Source organism: Lissotriton vulgaris, chromosome 9 (genome assembly GCF_964263255.1).
Source record: "Lissotriton vulgaris chromosome 9, aLisVul1.2, whole genome shotgun sequence".
NCBI classification, from domain to species: Eukaryota; Metazoa; Chordata; class Amphibia; order Caudata; family Salamandridae; genus Lissotriton; species Lissotriton vulgaris.
The window spans coordinates 518,200,173-518,222,247 of NC_141697.1; the positions used below are offsets into that span (position 1 = coordinate 518,200,173).

The 22,075-nt window shown below is 44.6% G+C and overlaps 1 protein-coding gene across 2 annotated transcripts in view; it reads left to right on the forward strand.

The window, feature by feature from the left end:
* KIAA0586 (KIAA0586 ortholog) overlaps nt 1–22,075 on the forward strand; it is a 637,696-nt gene that overhangs the window by 48,161 nt on the left and 567,460 nt on the right. For both annotated transcript variants that reach the window (XM_086937986.1, XM_086937987.1), the window contains exon 6: nt 16,796–17,029. In XM_086937986.1, coding sequence (XP_086794112.1) covers nt 16,796–17,029 — 234 coding nt within the window. The remainder of the gene's footprint in view (nt 1–16,795; nt 17,030–22,075) is intronic.

Here is a 22,075-nt window from a genome sequence, read left to right on the forward strand (position 1 = left end):
CAACCATGCACGCTGGCACATGAGGGCGCCTCAGTGGTGCCTCCGCAGGCAGTGGTATCCGCACAAAAGAGATCTCAGGGAGTCTGTGAGGATCTCCAGAGAAGCTGCAGCGGATCTATCTTGGTGGAGAGTGGAAGGCTATCTGTCTCAGGGAAAGCCCTTCCACTTACCTCCATCGGTGGCCACAGTGATAATGGATGCATCCACTCTAGGGTGGGGTGCTCATCTGGTGGACCTGGAGACCAAGGGTCTTTGGTCTCCAAAGGAAAAGTTGCTTCACATCAACCTTCTAGAGTTGCGGCCAATAGGTTTAGTGCTCAAAGCCTTCCTCCCTTCCCTTCGCGGTCAGTCAGTTCAAGTCCTAACGGACAACACTACCGCGATGTGGTATGTCAACAAACAGGGAGGAGTGAGGTCGCATTGTCTCGGTCCTGGGCTCAGGACCATCAGATTTATCTGACGGCAAATCATCTGGCAGGAGTTCTGAACGTACGTGCAGACAGTCTCAGTCGGCAGTTCTCTGCCGACCACGAGTGGAGGCTTCATCCGGAGGTGGTTCGTCACGTCTTCCGGACGTGGGAAATTCCTCGGGTGGACCTGTTTGCCACACACGAGAATGCTCACTGCCCATCATTCTGCAGTCTCCAGTATCCGATGCAGGGAGCTTTGGGGGACGCGTTTCAGTTGAGTTGGAGCTCGCAACTCCTTTACGCGTTTCCTCCCATACCCTTGATTCCTCAGGTTCTGAGGAAGATTCGCCAAGACCGGGCCCAAATCATATTAATCGCCCCGGAATAACCAAGAAGGGTGTGGTACACAGATCTTCTCCACCTCTCCTCGTACCCACCGCTCCTTCTCCCTCTCAGGGCAGACCTCCTCTCGCAGTCGCAGGGGCAGGTTCTACACCCCCACCTCCAGAGCTTACACCTTCATGCCTGGAGATTCAACGGGGCATCCGGAATTCTTTTTCTCTCCCGCCTGACGTGGTGGATGTTATTTTATCGGCTAAGCGGCATTCCACCAAGTCAATTTATTCTTACAGGTGGTCTAAATTTATTTCATGGTGTGGGGAGAAGTCTATTGACCTCTTAAGGGCCTGTTTATCCAACATTCTTCAGTTTGCTCTTTCTCTACCCCAGCAGGGTTTTGCTGTGGCTACTGTAAAAGGTTATTAATCGGCCTTGTCGGCATTCCTTTGTTTTCTCGACCAACCTTCTTTATTTATGTCACCTATTGTATTACGTTTTATTAAGGGTCTGGCCAACAAAGATCTTCCCACTTCTTTTATTTAGCCTCAATGGGACTTAAATCTCGTCTTAACCTACTTGATGGGTTCTCCCTTTGAACCCTTGCACAAGTGTCCCTTGAGACTACTATCTTTCAAGACTATTTTTCTGGTTGCAATTACCTCGGCAAGGAGGGTAAGTGAGCTTCAAGCTCTGAGTTCGAAACCCCCATTCTTGACCATTCATGCTGAAAGAATGATTCTCAGACCCAGGGCTGCTTTCCTGCCTAAGGTGGTAACTCCTTTCCATCTGGGGCAGTCCATTACCCATCCTACCTTCTATCCTCCCCCCTCACCCTTCCAAGGAGGAGGAGCGGCTTCACCGCCTGGACCCTTAGAGGGCGGTGAGATTTCATCTCGATAGGACCAAAGACTGAACTGGACATAGTACAAGAGTTCCCGTGAGCAGATCAGTGCATGTATAAATGTATCCACATAGGTGTTAATTTCATTCCAGACTTCGTCCTGGCATCCTTTGCCTAAGAAAGCTGCTTATATCGGGCCTTGATTTAGTTTTTCTCCCATTGAGAGGAGTATCAGATCATTTCTAATAGTGTTGCTACTGTCTTACCTAGTTCTTTCTTCAACTTATTCCAGTCAGAGGAGCATAGTTCCTGTTTGAAGTTGTTGCTGCTTTGGTTCAAAGAGAAGGTCGCTAACTTCTACCCCACACCTCCCTTAAGAACATCAGTGGTATAGTTTTGACGAGATGTGATCATGCCTCTTCCAAATACTTTATTGAGGATCCTCCTAGGTCGAATACTGAGCCAAGAACACCCCCTTCTTCGACCTTGAGAACTGTGAAGATCTGTTGAACTTCTTTATTTTAAAGGTGTCAAAAACAAACTTTAGACCTTTAACAAGGGTTTCCCAGTGGACTTCTCTTCTAGGTTTTTCATATCTCCAAATTTTCAGACATATTAAACACTTTTTTATACCAATTACATTGTTACAAGTTCTCAGTGCAGCATAGAAGATGAAATCATTCTTAACATGGCTACAGCCTCGTCCAGTGGTTTGCCTGAAGTACTAAATTGATAATCTTGCCTGTAACATCCTCCATATGCTAAACTCCTACCCCAGTCAGGGTCATGTGCCTAGAGCCTTAAAATATTCAATTGTTATGTGCCTATTTAAGAAGTTAACAGAGGATCCCATAGAGCTTGCCAACTACCGCCTTATCACCAATCTCCTGAATCTTGGAAAGATTTTAGAGTAACAGGTTGCCCATCAACTGTAGAACTTCATTAAAATGTATTAATTCCTCCATGGTAATAATTCATACTTTAGGCCAGCCAAAGGAACAGAGCACACTCTCTCAGATAGTATTCTTTCTTCCATTTTCATGATTCTGGCCAACCAGGAGCCTTGATAGAACTCAACTTGTGTGTGGCTTTTGACACAGTGAGCCACGATATACTCGTAGAATTTCCACATTTCTCAAGACCTTACAAACCTTGTGTGCTTTTGCCTACCAAACTGACCCTTCCGTCAAAATGATCCTCCATATGTAACCAAATATGAGTAATTGTATAAATAGCAAAGTTGAATGGGTTATTTAAATCCTATGATTGATTTATTGTCTAATGAAACAATGCTAGGTGTCTCCTTTTATGTCTCTTTGATGTGAAAACACCAGAGTTATCTGGTAGGTTTTTACTGATGAGCTGATTGGGGTAAATGTTGATCTTTGTTTATTGCATGCCCAATCTATACTCTAGACCACAGGTCTTCAAACTGTGCCCCCCCCCCCCCCCCCTGGGGGGCGTGAATGGGTTCCCAGGGGGGTGCAAAGGCCTCTGGAAGTACATGTAAATGAAGATGCCTGGAAGTGCAGCGAAGTTTATTTGCTGCATTTCCAGGCTGGCTTCATTTACTCTGAAGCCCTCAGAGTGCCATGGGGCCAGAGGTCAGTGGGTCTGCGGCTGGGGGCTCGGCTGGGCAGTGTCTGGAGTCTTATTAAGACTCCAGCATGCCTGAGTTTTTCACAGGTCTTTAAAGACCATTTGCATACCATTGGAAACTGTTTATCGAGGCGTAGTTTTTTTCTTTTTCCAGTACCCCATGGGCCCCACTCTGCCTATTCCTTACATCTCATATAAGCACTGGCAATAAAGTTGCTCATTCACACTATGCGAGATGCAGGTCTGCAGACATTCTAACTAAATGTGATGCAGCTCTGCATTATTCATTCATGTTGATAGCCAGGGTCCCCTTCCTCCAAACTTGCAACCCTGACTGGCAAAGGCACACAAAACCGCATCGGCGCCCCTCTCCCCCAGAACCGAGATTCTCCAGGCAGCTGCATCCCCTAGGTTCTGTTCAGGGTCAAATCTCCATGTTAATAGCCATCGACCCCTACAAGCAAGCAGGCAGAGAAAGAAAAGACGCAGAAAACTTTGCATATCTTCTCCTCCATGCCAGAACAATCACTAACCGAAAAAAATTAAGTAAGAATGTCGAAGTACACTCACTGCCCCTGATTGGCAACACTGTGAAACCTGCACACTAAGGCAGTGCAGTGGGCTGGCTTGAGCAGAGTTACTGGGACCCAATTAGGAAGTAAACAGTCACTGTCTCCAAGGAGGCCTGGCAGACACACTTCTAGTAGCAGAAGGAGAGCAAGGGAAGGGAATGCCCGGCAGCAGAAAGGGTTAAGGCAAAACAATACATTTAACATGCACGCATAGAAATCAGGATACACCAGCCAAGTTAAAGCTGGAGGTCGCCAAGCAGTGTAGTACTAGGGCTGGCTAGATAGTCCTAGTAATAAGAATGAGTCCATCTGTTTTAATGGACATTTGTGTCCTACACCAAGGCAGTAGAGCCTATGGCGTGCTCATTTTGTTGTTATGTCCATTATCATATTGTTGCTCATTTTGTCAGTCCATTAACACAGGATCAAATCACTACCGACACCAAAATATTGATTGAACTAAAATGTAAACAAACCTCTTTGGTGAAGTTAGATGTGCAGAAACTTTTCTGAATACAATTTCAAAGGCCCTCTTATCCCCCTTCATTCAAAGTGAGCGTGGGGCACACATAGTGGTTAAAGGGCGCTACTTTTAAACGAGCATGGGTCAAGTGATCAGAGCACACTGTGGTAGATAGAGCGAGTCCACACCCTCGCCCAAATACAGTACAATACCCCAGCTCATACCTCCAGCTTCCCATATGGAGTCACCCCAGTTCAAATCCTTAGCCACGGGTTGGAGAGGCGACAAGAGCGCAATGCATGACCCCACCTTACCTAGGGAAGTAGCCCGAGCCCATATCTTGTCACCTGGGCGCAGCAGGGGGCAATACTACAGCTTATGTTTCCAATGTCCCAGAGGCATAGTCGGTAGTAGGCCGTATCTGCTGGCATGGGGTGGAAGGGGCAACATCCAGGAACATGACTTGTGCTCCCAAAGGAAGTATTCCCAGTCCTTTTGTGTTACCCTAGGGTGGGAGCTTGGACCACCTTTTGATTCAGTGTCCCAAAGAGATATATCCAAGTCCATATCTGTCACCCGGTAGGGGGCGTAGTGTTGGTCGCCAATACACACAGAATCGTGTTTCATCCCTGCACCAGAGGGAGCCAATCTCAAGTCCCCAGAAGTGCCTCGGGGCAGAGAGGTGTTAATGCCTGCCCACAGGTGGCATTAGCAGACCTCATCTTCTGCCAGCCCACACTCTCTCTGAGAGCCACGCATCACAAACATCTGCCCGCCCGCCACCTTCAGCAGAAACACAACCCAAAACCTTGTGCCACTTACACTGCAGGCTCGCGGGCTACGGCTGTCCAAAGGGGTTGAGTCCGTCGAAGTAGGGGCTGAGCCGGGCCTTGTGCAGCATGCAGGCGCCCGGGTAAAAGAGGCAGAGGAGATAGCCTGCTACTCAGGCCTGCAGTTATCATTAGTGCAGCAGGTATAGTTGCATTGAGGTCAAAGAGTGTGAGGGGCTCACAACACCCCAATTATGGGGAGCAGTTTGTTTGGGTTATCTGTTTTTGTTCGATGCATTTGCTGTTTTATAACTCTCATATTTGGTGCGCTTCAAAAGCTATAGAAAAAGTATTCCTGAAATCATCCCATAAGCCCCGCTCCCTGCACGCAGCCATGTCCCTCCCGCTCCCCCAATCCTTGCCATCAAGTTTTGGAGGAGGGCCCGACCTCAAAACATTTTGCTTAGGGGGGGGCTCAGAGTAAAAAAGTTTGAAGACCTCTGCTCTGCTTCTGTTGTCAAGAGCTACTAGCAAAACCCTACTGATTCTGATCACACCAGTTAAACTCATTTGTTTAGGTCCTCTGAAATATCAAACCTCTTGGGGTCCACAAAGTTCTAAAATCTCACAACAATGACATTCTATTTGCAGAGATTCACACTCCTATTTTTAGATTATATAAATGGTAAGCCAGCAAAATGTTATAAAAAAAACCCAGCTTTGATGTATTTCAGCATTTACATTACATAGTTGAGCAAATAATGCTTTTAGATTAGAGATACAATGCAGGCTAAAATAAAGAGTGGCTTTACAGTATAACAACCAATTATTAATCTGAAATTTTACTCCATAGATTTCTCCAGAACTCAAATTGTTTTTTTCTGAGTGAATTATATCTTTAAGAACCACAACCTTTCAAGTAACGCACACTTATAAATCCACTTCTAAACTGTCAAAAATTAGTTACCATGATCTTCTTATAAACATTGTAAACATCTTCTTATCTTCCAATCCTTCTAAAATCCCTAAACATACAGTGTCTTTGTTGTAATACCTACACCATGTCCCTAAAACTCTTTGTCCAATATTTTGTCAACTTTCCTATGTATTACAAACTTATCTAACAAAGTATAACATAGCATGTATGTGTAGTGTCCATATTCACCCCTTGTGAATCCTGGCGCATACTAAAAGATGTTTAATATAACCAGTTCCAATACTATTCATTTTCTCGACATTGAAAGGATGGAAAGTGTAGGAAAGCTTCCAGGATTTGACCAGAAAGTTGATCAAACACAGATTCCTTGAGTAGTTGCACTAGGCATCTAAGCCATTACCCTTGTCTGTATCTTCCTCTTTGGATACGGTTGACTCACCTAAGCTGTCTTCATAACTTTGAAGCATTTCTTTAGAAATAGAGATGACAAAAGAATTTTTTTTAAAATGGTGTTGTCAAAAAACTTAAATTCCACATACATTTAACTTTTTCTTCTAGACAACATGTGGTAGTGGAGAACCAAATGATGTGGCCGGTTTGAATACATGATGTCAGGATGAGGCAAATTATGCAGCATAATGCAGCACATTCTGTGGCAGTATTTCACTATTTTGTAAGTTTAACACATGTTCCCTCCTTAGAAGCAGTTTAATGATGAACAGCAGTCAGCCACTGAAATGTGACTAGTGAGCTGATGGTAGTCATGCTCAGAAAATATGGTTGTTCATCCAAACCATTGATTCTGCTTGTGCTTCAAACCACTGCTCAGGCCATCAGCATGCTCATATGATTGTCATGTTTGCTGAGGCAAAAAATCAAAAATATCTAGGTACTTGCTATGGGGCACTCAGGCCAAGGGTGCACATAGCAGTTTAGAACAGTACGTAACTACACACCTCCATGCTGCCACAGCTGTCATTAAACATGATGCAGACTCATCGAATGTGCACTGTAGAAAGTACCCACTGATGGACTCCTGGCCAACTCTGACAGAGTGGATAATCCTATCCAGCTATCCAGCCTCCTTCTTTAACAGTGACTTACTCCAGTATTGGAACTTTCATAGATTACCATGCTTGTATCATTCCACGTCGTTGGAATGGGAGTCCCCGGTATACATAAAATAGCAATAGAAACCATCACTAAAACAGAACCTAGGCCTAGGCCCATTTCTGTTTGGCAACCTATCCACCTCTTTTTTGTAAAAGAGACCAAAAAAATGAACAACCAATCAGATTGGCCTCACCCCCTAGAACCCTCCTGAGAGAAGCTCAGAACCTTAGATTTTCTACTGCACGTTGTGCAAGGGAGTCTCCACTGAGCTCTGCTCAGTTTTTTTCTAGAACTTTGTTTCTACAACCTTTTCTACAGTTTTGTTTACTACAACTTCTTCAGGATGTCGGATAAAGAGAAGAAGGCCCTCTTTAAGGCACGTGCTACTTGTGCTAAGAAGAGGTTATACATTGAAGATGAGCACAAGGATTGTATTTACTGTCTGTATCCAGACCATAAGGCTGCAGACTGTAAGATATGCCATTCCTTTTCTACCAAGACTTTGCGTGATCGTGAAGGGCGTCTTTTAACCTGGCTCCAGAAGTTGAAGTCCAGAAAGGAGCCAGTGTTCATTGACAACGACGAAACATCTTCTGCGACCTCTTCCAGAAGGTCTGTAAAAAGGCGTAGAGCTTCTCCTTCACCTTCTGAAAAAGACCTCTGATAGGTCTAAAGGACTTATCCTGTCGAATCTCCTCATAAAGGTGTAAAGGAGAGGGAAGGGCTTTCAAAAGGAGTGAGTCTTGAGAGGAAATCCAGCTCTGTTCCTCCAGCTTCACCTCCTGCGGCTTCAAAGACCTTCAGAAAGCCATCATCGTTGACTTCTGAGGTAACATCAACCAAAAAGACTCCCTCGTCGACTACGCCGACATCGATTCCGTCGACGAAAACTCCAAAGGTACAGCCTTTTTCATCTTTCACCCCGTCGACAGTGGTTTCCTCGTCGCTGGTTCTGGCATTGGGCTCTGTGTCGACGATCTCAACGCTGGTGGTATTTGTATCGTCAACGATGACGACGTCGTCATGGATTTAGACGACGAGTGTGATGACGCCAATAACGTCGACTTTGACGACGATGACCTCGACAACTGCGTCGACAGCTGCGTCGACGACTGTGATTTCTTCATCGACTATTCTTTCTTCGTTGTCGACGGTTGAACATTTTTTGATCTTACTCAAAAAATGTCAAATCACACCAGAGATGACTTCGCCAAGGAGGGTGACTCCTTTACCTCCTGCACTTCTCCTAGAAGAAGAGGAATCTGACGAGGAGGAAGGACCTTTTGGCTATGCTGATAGCCCATCTCAGCTTCACATGAAATGCCAGGAGAAGGATTCCGAAGGGGAGTACGAGGATTTTGAACAGTATGGTCCTCCCTCTCAATATCAGCAAGACTATCATCTGGAGATGGTCCAAATGCCCTCCTCCTTACTGACAGACTTACAAGCTATGCTCTTGGATTCCAGTAAAAGATTTGCAACACAGCCTCCTGTTTCAGTAGGAGTGGCGGTTACTACTATTCCTGCTGCTTGTTCCGTGGCCATGCAAGTACTACAGCCTCAGCCAATGCTGGAAGCGCAGGATGTTACACCTGTTAGGCCTACAAAAGTAAGGATTCCCTTTTCACATATTAAAAAAGACTTTAGTCTCTGGGGGGTTCATATACAGGACAGCAAGTGGTTAGGAATTGTTAAAGACTAAATTTAAAAAAAATTGTCATACAAAAATGAAATGTGTCAGCCGAGCCGCCCAAATACGAACACTGACAATGAAGTGGTCGCCAAAGCAGACTAAACATCAGCTGTTTCTAGTAACTCAAGTGTCAGCCGAGCCGCTCAAATACGAACACTGACAATGAAGTGGTCGCAAAAGCAGACTAAACAACAGCTGTTTTTAGTAATTCAAGCATGCAAAAACTAGAGCAGATATATAACAAAATAATACTGAAAACGGAGATTTAATAGATAGAATAATAAAAAATGAACAGAAGGAGTGATTACCACGAAAAAATCTAAAAATTAAACCCGGTAAGAAGAGCCATAGAGAACTCTAAGATGGCCGCCAAATTCACGTAACAAACACCTACCCTTAAGAGGTAAACATTAACAACTCCTTTTTGTAAATGATGTGCAATGCACTTTGGCAGGTCATGCATAGATCATTAATAGAAACAGTAAAAATGACGATGCACATTTTAAATAAAGGAGGTTAGTCTATAAATCATAGTAAACGGGCAATATAGAGTTGGAGGTTAATAGGAAAACAAAGCGCCGATGCGCAATGCTAAGATGGCCGCCACGGAACGAGAGGAAAGGAAGCGACCCGCCGGTGAAACCTCAGGTGTAACTGATGAAAGCTCATTAGTGCAATCAAGGGACTTATAAAAGCCCAAAGCGGATTGCAGTATGTCTACCACTGCCCGGAATGCCCGAGCGACCCGAGGAGGAGATATTTGAAGTAAGTACCAATCCGGCCCCAGCCTAATGCCTAAACTGTATAAATTTCCATCCCTCGAAGTACTGCTCTCCAGCAGCACAGAGGTAAATTTTTTGTATTAAATCCCCTTTTGTTCTAGACGGAAACAAAAATCCCTCCTCATGAAAACCATCGCCACTTAAGTAAGAGCGAGTGCCTACAAGATTAGAATTCAGGTAAGAGTAGGATACCTTTAGTTAGGATACATGAAAAAGAGAATAATGATCCTTTTTACTGAAATCCCTTTTCTCCCCTAAATAGAAATAAAAATTCGAAACCAACAGTGGGCGAAGAAAAGACCGTCCTTCATAGGATTAAATTAAAAATGAAATCCAGGTATTTATGACCCTTTAACATAAATAAGGAACACCATACTAGAGATATAGGAATCTAAATCTTTTGAATAAAATAAAAAATAAAAAGGAAAAACGCTAAATTAAAATTGCAATTTCCCTGCAGAAATATTAATATCTGACCCAGAGGGTGGAGTAGTGGAAGAAAATTATAAATAACTCACTCCTTTTAAGAAGATTATCTGCGAAATAAAGGTAACACCGGAAAAACAGTATGTATTTAAGAAATGTAGTTTCTGTACGCAAGGCGATCTAATGACCCCCCCTTGTAAATCTTTAGAAATCAAGACAATCTCCACATGGTCGAAAGTCGCCAAATGATTAAAAGCGTCAGACCCACAGTCAACTGGAGGTATGTATAATGCCAGCATAACATCGGTGTGAAATAGATGCCGAAGGGGTAAAGTAGCACGAAAAACCCTATACTATTGCTTAGCAAAGTGACAAAACAAGAAAGAGAGGTGGTATAAAACTTAACCCCCCCTACGCACATAAATAGGGTTCAAAGGGACACAATGTAAAGGGTGTGACTACAATAAAGTTGCGGGACTTACAAACATCATATAGGCCTGTCTGTATAAAAGAACCTTTCAGTAGTCCCCAATCATTTTTTTGTGAGTAAGTGTATAAAGACGTTCTACTTTTTATGTGGATGTATTGTTTTTTTGTAAGGTTAATGTGAGGATTAAAGTTTAGTTCTGTTCAGCTAATAACTACTATAATAAGGATGAAGTAATGACAATATGTTGTTTTCCTGTTTTAATTTTATAGTGATTTTAATGCATACATTGTCCTGAAGAAGGTGACGACTCAAATCCCCGAAACGCCGCGTCGACATTTTTTGTGATAAACTCGTTGCATCAAAATATTTTTAATGCATTTTTTTCTTGTGTGATAATCTATTGTATCAATTGTTTTTAATGTATTTTAAGAATAAATGTGAAATTGCTTGTAAATAAAGCAGTATGAACAGACAAATAACGTTTTAAAATAAAAATATTCTTTGTAAACAAATTTACATCTACTGTATACATCCTCTTCATTTAATAACTGCTTTGGGATTTAAGATTAGAGTAATTCAGGCTAGCCACAACTGATTGTGAATTTGTTAATCCTTATGCAACTTTAGATACGACTGTTGGCTCACCCTGTGTCCTGTTTATGAACCCCCCAGAGACTAAAGTCTTTTTTTAATATGTGAAAAGGGAATCCTTACTTTTGTTTGCACAATACCCTTCCCTTTTCAGAAAAAGGGTTTCTCATTCTGACTTTAAGCACACCTGTTAGGCCTGCCATCCAAGATGACACCTCTGACGGCCACCAAGGAAACGTCACGATTCCAGATCCAGATGTGGAGTGAGATGACTATGTTATTCCAGATCCAGCTCTCCTGCTCCGGCACCTGTTGATTCCCCGACTGTAGATACAGGGGGTTTCCATAACTTAATGGAGAGGGCTGCCAAACGGTTCGCACTACTCATGACCAAGGTGGAATCGGAGTGCTTCCTTTATGACTTTAAGGAGCCTTATAAGAAATTGGTCCGGTCAATTTTGATTGTGGACCATGTTTGCGAGGAAGGCTTAAAGGTGATGCAGAATCCAGCCACGGTTATTCCAGTTATTCCTCGTCTGGAGAAGAAATATAAGGTTCCGGAGGTAGCTCAGCCTGTTTGACCAGCCAGCCTAAACCAGACTCTGTCATCTCGCAGGCCGCCCAGAGGAAATCTAGAAATTCTTCAGCTCCCCTTACCACTCCTCCAGATAAAGAGGGCAGGAGTCTGGCTAATGTAGGCAAATTATTTTCATCTCTGTCCAGCCTGCTGGTCGGTCAGAGCTGCTAATTCTTTGGCTATACTTGGATGATACGATCGCCAGATGTGGTGTGACCTATCCCCCTTTCTTGATCAGTTGCCAGAAGAAGGAAAGTAAGAAGCTAAAGTATTCTTCAGGAGGGTGAAATAACATCGGCGGAAATCATTGATTGTGCAATGGATATTGCAACAACTGCTTTTCGCTCCTTAGCTGAAGCGTCGGTTCTTCGTCGACAGGGCTGGTTACGGGCTTCTTGATTCCGCCCGGTAGTCCAGAATAAAATCTTGGATATGCCTTTTGATGGGGAAGCGCTGTTTGGAAAAACCTATTGATGATGGGCTCCAAGATATTAAAAAGGATACAGAAACAGCAAAATCCTTAGGGACTCTGCAGTGTACCGCAAGTTCCCATTCCGAGGAGCGAGGGGAAGAGGTAACTACATACAGGGGAGGTTATCAACAACAGCATTACTCCTCGTATGGTTCCCAGTCATAATCCTACAGGCCGAACTACAATCAACTGCAGAACCAAACTTCTTCATCTTTCTCTCGCTCGAACAACAGAGGAAGATAAGGTCGTCAGGGCAGAGACAACTCTAAGCCCCAATAGCGGCTTGCGGGCTCTGACTACTGCCCCCTCTCCTCCTGTGTCATCAGTGGGATGCAGAATGTCATATTTCCTCCACAACTGGCAACAGATAACATCGGACCGTTGGGTATTGAACATCTTTTTTTACAGCCATACCCTGAAGTTTGTCCAACCACCACCATCGAATCCCACTAGCGCCACGATATCGAAACATCTCCGTCTGCTACGGTTAGAGGTCCATCAAATGCTCCTCAAAGGAGCTATAGAACTGGTCCGTATCTCTCAAAGGGGAAAGGGGTTTTACTCCAGTTTTTTTTAGATCCGGAAGACGTTAGAAAAGTGGCACCCTATACTAGATCTGAGGGAGCTCAACACCTATCTCATCAAACAATCCTTTCAGATGGTTCCTTCGACTTCTCAACTCAGGGGATTTCATGGCCATTCTGGATCTAGAGGACGCTTATTTTCATGAACCCATTCACTCCGCTCACAGGAGGTATCTTCGCTTCACAGTAGCCAAGAGCCATTTTCAATTGAGGGTTCTTCCCTTTGGTCTGCGATCTGCTCTCCGGATCTTCACAAAGGTATGAGCTCCGGTAGCAGCCTTTCTACGAAAACAAAAGCTTCAGGTCTTCCCTTACCTGGACGACTGGTTGCTAAAAGCTCCTACCAGACAGGCAGCACAAGAATCACTCATAATATGTACACGCCTCTTTGCCAATCTTGGCCTAACACTCAACGAGCAGATGTATTCTTTCCGTTTGTCAAGGACAGGCAGATTTCTGGGGGCCATTCTGGACACATCTGTAAACCAGGCTTTCCCGACCTTGGAGAGGCAAGAGAAGCTAATTTCCATGGCTTTCCGATTGTTAAAAAGAAGGTCACTTTCAGTTCGCCTCTACAATTCCCTGCTGGGTTCAATCTCCTTATGCATATTCCTGATTACTCACTGCAGATTAAGAATGCGTCCCCTCCAGGAAGAGTTAGACTTGCAGGGGCGCCAAGTCGACGGATCCTTCGACGACAAGATCTCAGTTACAGAGGCCATGAGAGATGCCGCATCATGGTGGACGACCAAAGAAAACATTTCTCAGGGTCTCTCTTTCAAGCTAGCCCTGGCTCCTCACATAATAACTACGGACGCCTCTCTCGAAGGTTGGGGAGCGGTGTTGCAAAACCTTCATGTAAGCGGCCGGTGGCGGCCTCAGCATCGGCTGTTGCATATCAATCTGCTAGAGCTCAGGGCGATTCGCCTAGCCTTGCAGGCCTTTCTTCCACGAATGCAAGAGTCTACAGTCGTTATACGTACGGACAACACGACGGCCATGCATTATATAAACAAAGAAGGAGGCACCAGATCTCAACTGTTGTCGCAAGAAGCCCATTCAGTCTGGGAGTGGGCTATTCAACAAGAGGTATCACTCCGAGCAGAACATCTTCCAGGTGTCCTCAACAAAGCAGCAGACACGCTCAGCAGACTGAAGTCGGTTAGCCACGAGTGGGAACTGGACAACTTCACTCTACAGAAAGGTTTTCGCAGATGGGGCACACCTTCCATAGATCGCTTTGCCACTCTGGAGAAGAAGATATGCCGGTTCTATGCAAGCAGAATTCACCGTCCCGGATCGTTGGGAATGCGCTTTCGATGGCCTGGTGAGATGCATTTGTTTACGCTTTTCTCCCCATTCCTCTGATCCCCAGAATTCTCAGGAATCTCAAAGCAGAACCGTGCAAGATGATTCTGATAGCTCTGACGTGGCCCAGACAATTTTGGTTCACAGAACTTCACCTTCTCTCCCTGGACCGTCCTCTTCCTTTGCAGCCGATTCCTTCGCTGCTGACCATGTCCCAGGGCCAAGTCTGGTATCCGGATCCTCAGTCTCTTCAGCTCTTGGCATGGCTTCTGAGCAGCAACATTTTTTGGGCTGAATCTCTCAGCAGAATGTAAAGAGTTGCTTTCTCAGACAAGAGCCCCAAGTACAAATAAGACTTACAGATTGAAGTGGAAGTGTTTCTGTATTTGGTGCCAGCACAACGGCCTCCATCCTTTTAAATTGGAGCCGCATGAAGTTCTTCCATACATTCTATCATCAGTAAAAGCGGGACTGGCTCACTCTTCCATCAAGGTGCACCTGGCGGCGATTTCTCGCTTCAGACGCACGTCTGCAGGCCCTTCACTCTGGTCGGCAAGCATCATTAAACAGTTTCTCAAGGGACTGTTCAGAGTTTTCTCTCCAGTCAAGCCTCCACCTTCTGTTTGGCATCTGAACTTGGTTCTCGCTCAGCTTATAAAGCCTCCTTTTGAACCTATTCACAAGGCAGATCTGAAATTCCTCTCCTGGAAGGTAGCGCTTCTTCTAGCTTTGACTTCAGCTAGGCGTGTGGGTGAATTGCAGGCTCTCACCATTCAGGAACCCTTTCTCCAGTTCAAAAGAGGAACAGTGATTTTACGTACTAACCCAAAATTCATACCTAAAGTTCCTTCGGACTTTCTTTTGAATGAGACGATAATTCTTAAGGCTTTTTTCCCTCAACCGGCTACTCCAGCAGAGAAAGCACTTCACTCTCTGGACTTTCAGAGGTGCTTAAAGTTCTATCTTCAACGAACTAAAGACTTCAGAAAGTCTTCTCAAATGTTTGTGTCTTTCAGCAACCCTCGTAAGGGTCACAAGTTGGATTACCAATGCTATCCAATATTGTCACAAGGCAGCGATAAAGCCCTTGGAAAGTCGAGTCCCTGCTCATTCCACGAGGGCGATGTCTTCTTCTACAGCCCTTTTTGCTGGGGTTCCTATCGGGGAGATCTGCCATGCAGCGACCTGGAGCAGTACACATTCGTTTATAAGACACTACTGCCTGGATGCGGCGACGCAGAGTGACACAGCAGTCGGCCAAGCAGTCCTGAGGAACCTCTTTCAGTAGTGGTGAGCTTTCCCTTTCATCCCTCCTTCCATGTTACTGTTTTATCAGCTCTTGCACATTTTTTAACCTTATCTTTTTATGTTTTCTGAAGTTTCTAAGTATGTTATTGACCATTGAAAATGTCTTTATGATATATTTTTACTATGACTTTGTTTCTAGTTTGATGTTACTCATGGTTTGAAAAATGTGCGAATAACTGCTAGCTAATCTGATACAAGCATGGGAATCTATGAAAGTTCCAATACTGGAGTAAGAAAACAACTTACTTACCTGTAACTTGGGTTCTCCAGTATTGGAATCTTTAATAGATTCCCATACGATCCACCCGCCTCCCCTGGGAAAGCTCAGCCTCTTCCATCTTCAGTGGTTTATTACACAACGGCTACGAAAATCTGAGGTTCTGAGCTTCTCTCAGGAGAGTTCTAGGGGGTGTGGCGAATCTGATTGGTTGGTAATTTTTTTTTGGCCTCTATTACAAAAAGAGGTGGATAGGTTGCAAAACAGAAATGGGCCTAGGCCTAGGTTCTGTTTTAGTGATGGTTTCTATTGCTATTTTATGTATACTGGGGACTCCCATTCCGACGACGGGGAATGATGCAAGCATGGGAATCTATGAACCTTTCTAATACTGGCGAACTAAAGTTACAGGTAAGTAACTTGTTTTCTTCAGGCACGCTTTTAAGGGTATTAGGATATTTGCCTTCCGAACTATCTCAATCATATGTCATGTAATGCACAATTCTCACCATATAAACTAGGACTGACTGCTACTTTGTTTTTTGCTTCAGCTGTCACTGACCATTCTGTAGCAGCAGCACCATGTTAGCACTAAATAAAACACTCGAAAAACCTTTCAGGGATTGAGAGGAAGTGCAACCGGATCACCAGAAAGATTACTTGTAATACCTCTCTTCATTCCAAGTGGACTTTTCTTAATTCATTCACCACCCAGGCTGCTTTCTTAAAAAATGACTTACTGTAGCCATGCGGTCAGAAGACGACTGCCATTGAATTGAAACACTAATCCAGTGATTGGACCTGGGTGACACCTGTGCTTGCTATTTAGGACCAATCGCTTACTCTTCACTCCTGACTTGGCTTGCTGCTGCTGTATAATCACACCTGAACATACCAAGCGTTACATTACGTGAAGTGCTGTATAGCAATTGGGAGAAATAAAATGAAATGATGCACAGGACTGAACATCTTAATTTATGAACGCCCTGGAGCTAACTTTTTCCCTTTCATGCACTTTAACAACTGTAGGAAAAAATAATAATAATTTCAATCTTACAGTGGTCTTTTGAAGGTAGTGCCATTAACATAGTTGCTGTATATGTTAGTAGCTATATAACTGATTGCAGAATAATATCCTGTTCATACCAGATGTTTCAAAGGAACAGCTTTAGTTCATTCCTTTGTTTTGCCTGTTAAGGTGTGCACATTTGTAAGATTGTTCTCCATTTCATTGACCATTAAAATAATATAGCATTGGTTTAGGAATACATAAATAAATGCTTTACTAAACGTTGTTCCTATTGTTATTGAGATCATGCACAATTTTGTAGTTTTTTTCTAATTCATATTTGGATTTTTTTAGGCCCAAAGTGATCTGGATACCAAAATCGGCTCAGTTTCTGAACTGATTCGCAAACTGCAGGCAGATCAGCTACCGTCTAAATTGACTGATCAGCAAGTGAAAAACCAGGCTCCGATAGAAGATGGACAACAGTATCGTGATAGGATAAATCAACTTGAAACACAGCTTGGCAGACTCACAGAACAGCGGATGCAGTACATTGAAAATGTGCAAAAGCAACAAATGGAAATTCAGGTACATTTGCGGGGAAAGTCCTGGTCCTTTCCGTTTGTTGGTTTGAATCTGGTTATTTTGAGGTCTGGGTTGAGCCAATGGCACTTAGCGTTTGGGTTCAATCATTTTCTTCATGTATAATTTCTTCCACATGTAGTTGAATTATCTGATAAGGATTGAAACTTTAAAGTCACTTAAAGTTAGTGATTTCCACCCTTTGAATCTGTTCCCAGGTGCTAATTACATTTTGTTGCATTATTTAATTTTGTAACGTGCAACTTAATTTGCCCAAATTCAGACCAGAACAAACAGCTGCTGTCTCCCAGCAAAGTAAGCCAACTTTGAGCCAGACAGCCACCTTCATGTGTACCTGAGGCTTTTGTATCCTATATTTGGGTAAGCCCGGATAACAAGGGTATCTATAATCTGATATTCTTAATCTTGAATTGGAGACCTTGAGCCAAATAAGAAGAGGTTTCCTTAACATTGAACTGTAAAAAACATAAAGCTGATTCTGAAGGGTTCACAGAAAGCAAACCGTGAAAACAAACTTAACAGACTGACTTTTGAGACTGGCATAACTGATTGCCATAAACATTAATGCCAAAGTATAGAAATCTAGTTCACGGTGGGTCTCCAAGAATTATCACCTTCGTTTTCTCCATTTTAAGAAAGGTTTGGTTTATCAAGATTGCCACTTCAAGGGGAGGGAGGAGCCAAGATGGCGGACGGGACGGATGCTTGAGCTCCCGGCTCCGTGAGCCGCCTGGCTTTTTTCGATAATCCTGGTCCTTTATCCTGATCTGCGCCGCTCTGTCGCCGTGGGACGCCGGTGCGAGCGGGACTGGCGTTCTCCTGATGCCTTTCCCGGCGGATTTGATGGTGGATTCGGTGTTTTCCTTCTGCCTCCGGAGCTTCCCCTGAACTTGGCGTGGACGATCGCTGTTGGACGTTGAGGGACGGACAGAGATACGGGCTGGGGCGCCGCCGACTATCACGGGTGTGTGGAGCGCTGCCCGTGTGGCTGGAGACGGTCCCTTTGTCCGGGTTGGATTAGGATGGCGTTGTGGTGTCGCTGGGATCCCCAGCGGGCGGCCCTCCTTCGTTGCCGTTTTGCTGAGGGGCGGGCAGCCTCCATCTTGTAGCGTCTCCCTGCAGTGGACGGTCAGCGTATGCAGGACACGTGGCGGGTTCCTACCCTGATCAGCTCCCGGATTGCGCCCGGAGTTTCCCCCCCGGCGACTGCATCCTTGCCTGGCGGACTTCAGTGATTGTCCCCGCTTTTTCACAGCCATCCGGCAGCGGAGAGAACACGGCGCCAGCGCTCTCAACCGAGACTCTTGCTGTCCCCGGGTTTGCAGGGCTGGCGAACCCATATGCCCCTGAGATGCTGGCCGACACGGGGAAGCAGTGGGAAGGAGCGGACCCGACCCGCGGTGACATCCTGGCCGCCCTCGTGGAATTGAGGGCGGTGATGCGGAGCTCTGCCCGGGCACTGGTCCGGAGAATTGATGGTGCAACGTCTGCTGTGGGGCGAGCCCGGCAGGAGTATCCCCCGCCGCCCTTGCTAGATCCTGAAGGGGATACATTGTTATCGGATGAAGGGACGGAGGTGAGGCACTTTCCTGGCTACATTGTTTCACGTTTGCCCGCCATCAAGGATACAGTTGCGGCGGCGCCCTCTATTTTGCCCGGCTACTTGCTCTCCCTGTCGTGTGTCCCCCTTGCTGCCTGTATCACTGTAGACCCTGCACCATGTTCCTGCTGTGTTGGAGACCCTGAGACACGGAGAGTCTTTCTTGTTCCCCTCCCCCGTGAGCGGCCATTTTGCTTCTTTGGCCTGGATGGATGTGGCTCGCAGCAGTGGATAGGCCTGAAGACTTTCTGCCGATCCGGACAGGGTTGATGGACTGCCTAATGTTGCATTGATTGGATTGACCGGCGGGGACCTGGACTGTATCGCATTTAATGCTAATGGCTGAGTAATTTTGACTGTCCTGTTTATCTGTTGCAAGGCACTGTTGCTTCCTTTTGATGTTTACCTATCCTGATGGGGTGTGGGCTTGTGTTGGACTGAGGGGCTGAATAATACTGATTCTGGTTTACCGGCGTATACCGTTTGATGGCATTGCGTTGTGGGTGGCGCGGGATGCATTGACGGCGAGGGAGGCCGGGAGCTCGGTTGCTGGGTGGGCTCCTCCCCGCTTCTCCTTTTTCCGGGATAGTGGGGTAGTTTATTCTTCTCTCACTCCCTGGGTTCAACCGTGAATTTATTACTTTTCCTTTTTCTTTCTCTACTTGCTCCTATATTTCGGGTTCCTTTGGGGCAACAGACACACTGCTAGGGGGGGGGTAGGCCATAGCCTCGGCATGCGTGTAGGGTGGGGGGTCTTCTTCGAAACGGTTTTTATTTTCTATGGGCCTCTTTTTCTCTTTTCCTGTTCCTCCTTCTTCTGTGCTTTCTTGGGTCAGTGGGTGGAGCTGCTGGTAGGAGGGTGACGGTTAGGTAGGCACGTTTTGTTTCGTTTCACTATCCTGGTATCTTCGATGTGTGCCACCAATTTAGATATGTCACTGTTAGTGGACTCTCCTGGTGAACGTTGCCCATTTATTATTCGAATACATGTGCTGTACACTGATCCGTTTTAGTTTCTGTATCTCCTTGTATAAACAATTTCTTATCTTCCCTTTTCTTTCTCTACTTGCTCCTATATTTCGGGTTTTCCTTTGGGGCGACAGGCACACTGCTAGGGGGGGGGCAGGCCATAGCCTCGGCATGCGTGCAGGGTGGGGGGTCTTCTTCGATTCGTTTTTTATTTTCTATGGTGCCTCTTTTTCTCTTTATCTGTTTCTCTTTTTCCTGTGCTTTCTTGGGTCAGTGGGTGGAGCTGCTGGTAGGAGGGTGACGGTTAGGGGGCACGCTTCGTTTCGTTTCACTATCCTGGTATTTTGGATTTGTGCCGCCATTTCAGATATGTTACTGTTAGTGGACTCTCCTGTTGAACGCTGCCCATTTATTATTTAAATACATGTGCTGTACACTGATCCGTTCTCGTTTCTGTATCTCCTTATATGAAAAATTTTAAATTAACCTTAATATCTCCTGACACTTGGTGCACGGGGAATTATTGTACCGCATGTTGTATGCTTTCCTGTGCAGACGTGTTACTGAGTGGACGTACAATTTGCTATCAAGCTTCAGAAGTGTTGTGGCCGGCCGGATGGTTGTAGGCCCGTATTTGTATTGTGAACAGTGCTAAATAAAGGTTTTCAAAAAAAAAAAAAAAAAAAAAAAAGATTGCCACTTCACACATGCAATTAGGAAAGCAATCTCCCACCACACCCATTTCACAAGTTTACCAGGGTATGACGTTTGTGTTGTCAGCCAACGTATGCATTCTGAACACAAAAGTTGTACTAGTATGGAAATTAAAGAATTCAAAGGAACGACACTAAACAAATCTACCTAGCAACTCAATACTCCATGATCAATAAATGATTTTAAGTGGAGCAAGTGATACTGTCTTGGCTCTATTAGAAAGAAATGCAGACTTCTATCCAAATGCTAAATTCTGAGTTCCCTCAGCTGCATTCTGAAAAGAAGCACGAATCCTTTCTTTAAAACATTGGTTCATGTTGGTCAATACATTCATTGGGGTTTTATAAAATCAAAAGATAAAAATTTGTGAAAATCAGACTTCTTTACAAGAGGTGACATTGCTTTCCTAAATTCAGATAGTACCTTTCTTGTCTATTAAAATGATATAATGATGGTGCAACACTTAACTCTTTTTAATATGTTTTATTGTTTTATCAGTGAGAGACACGCTTGAAAATCTGTTTAAAGAGAGCAGATACTGTTTACAGCAGATGAAAATGTAAGCTTCTAAAAGCTTGACAAGCACTGAGTTTCTGAACTAGATCACTTGTCAAAAGAGGCAACTTGATCCTTGAGCAATTAAGCTGAAGTTTGGTCACAAAGAGTTCTGAGCCCTTCAAACAAAGCAGATGAAGCAGGGGTTGAGAGTAATCCTTAATAAAGTTTTAATGTCCTCAGACAATTAGGCAATTTTTAATTTTGTCTAACTGACATTTTTAACGAATCGTCTTATAGAGTTTTTGCTTTATTTGATTAACTTTTATGTGTTGTGTACGATATTGATGCCTCCTCCTGTTTATGCTCTTTTGATTCTGCTTTATCATTGACATGCCTTGTATTTTTTCTTATACATATATCATGAGCTTAGCACCCAACACCAATTATCAGAGTCCACAATAGGCCCACTATTTCCCCCAGATTTTGGCTTGTTTAGGAGGACAACCTCTTGTAGCATAAATGGGTTGTTCCTGTTTCAATCCAGAGTGCCATTCGGCCATGGAGGGGGGGCCTGTAGAGTACCACTGTTTGGCAGTGTCTCTCTTTGCAATCACTGTACCAATCCCCACCAGAGTGCTATCACTTCGAGGACCTCCCAGATCATCATGAATTCCAAGTAGGGTAAGCTCCGGTGAGGAGTCTATCAGAATATCTAAGATTCTCAAGAGGGTGGCAAACATCTTTTGCAAGTATTTTATTATTACAGGGCACTCCTGTACCACATCTGGACATCAGAAACATTTAGGTTGTGGCAGTCTTTGTGCCTTTCTTAGTCATTGGAGGAGTCAGATAAGTGATATGAAGGTATTTGAGTTGGATGAGGGTCAATTGCTCTGAAATGACTAGGATACTGAGGGCCATACATGCATACATCCAGTCACTGTGGTTCATTGGTCCCACCCACCTTTTCCACTGCGTTCGTAGACTCGACATGAAGTCGGAGGAGTAAGTAACCAGCCGTGCCTCAAGTGCTTTGTATTCAGGAACTTCAGATAGCGACTCTTGTTGGCACTAGAGGGCATGACGTAATTGTAAATATCTGAAAAACTGTGATTTATGTAGGTTGAATTTTGCCTGGAGCTACTGAAAGGACTTCCTGTGTGTCCACTCCCATACATCCCCCACTCTTGATATTACCATAAGGTCCCAAACACGAAACCCTTCTAGTCTCGCTGCGTGGGCCTTCAAGC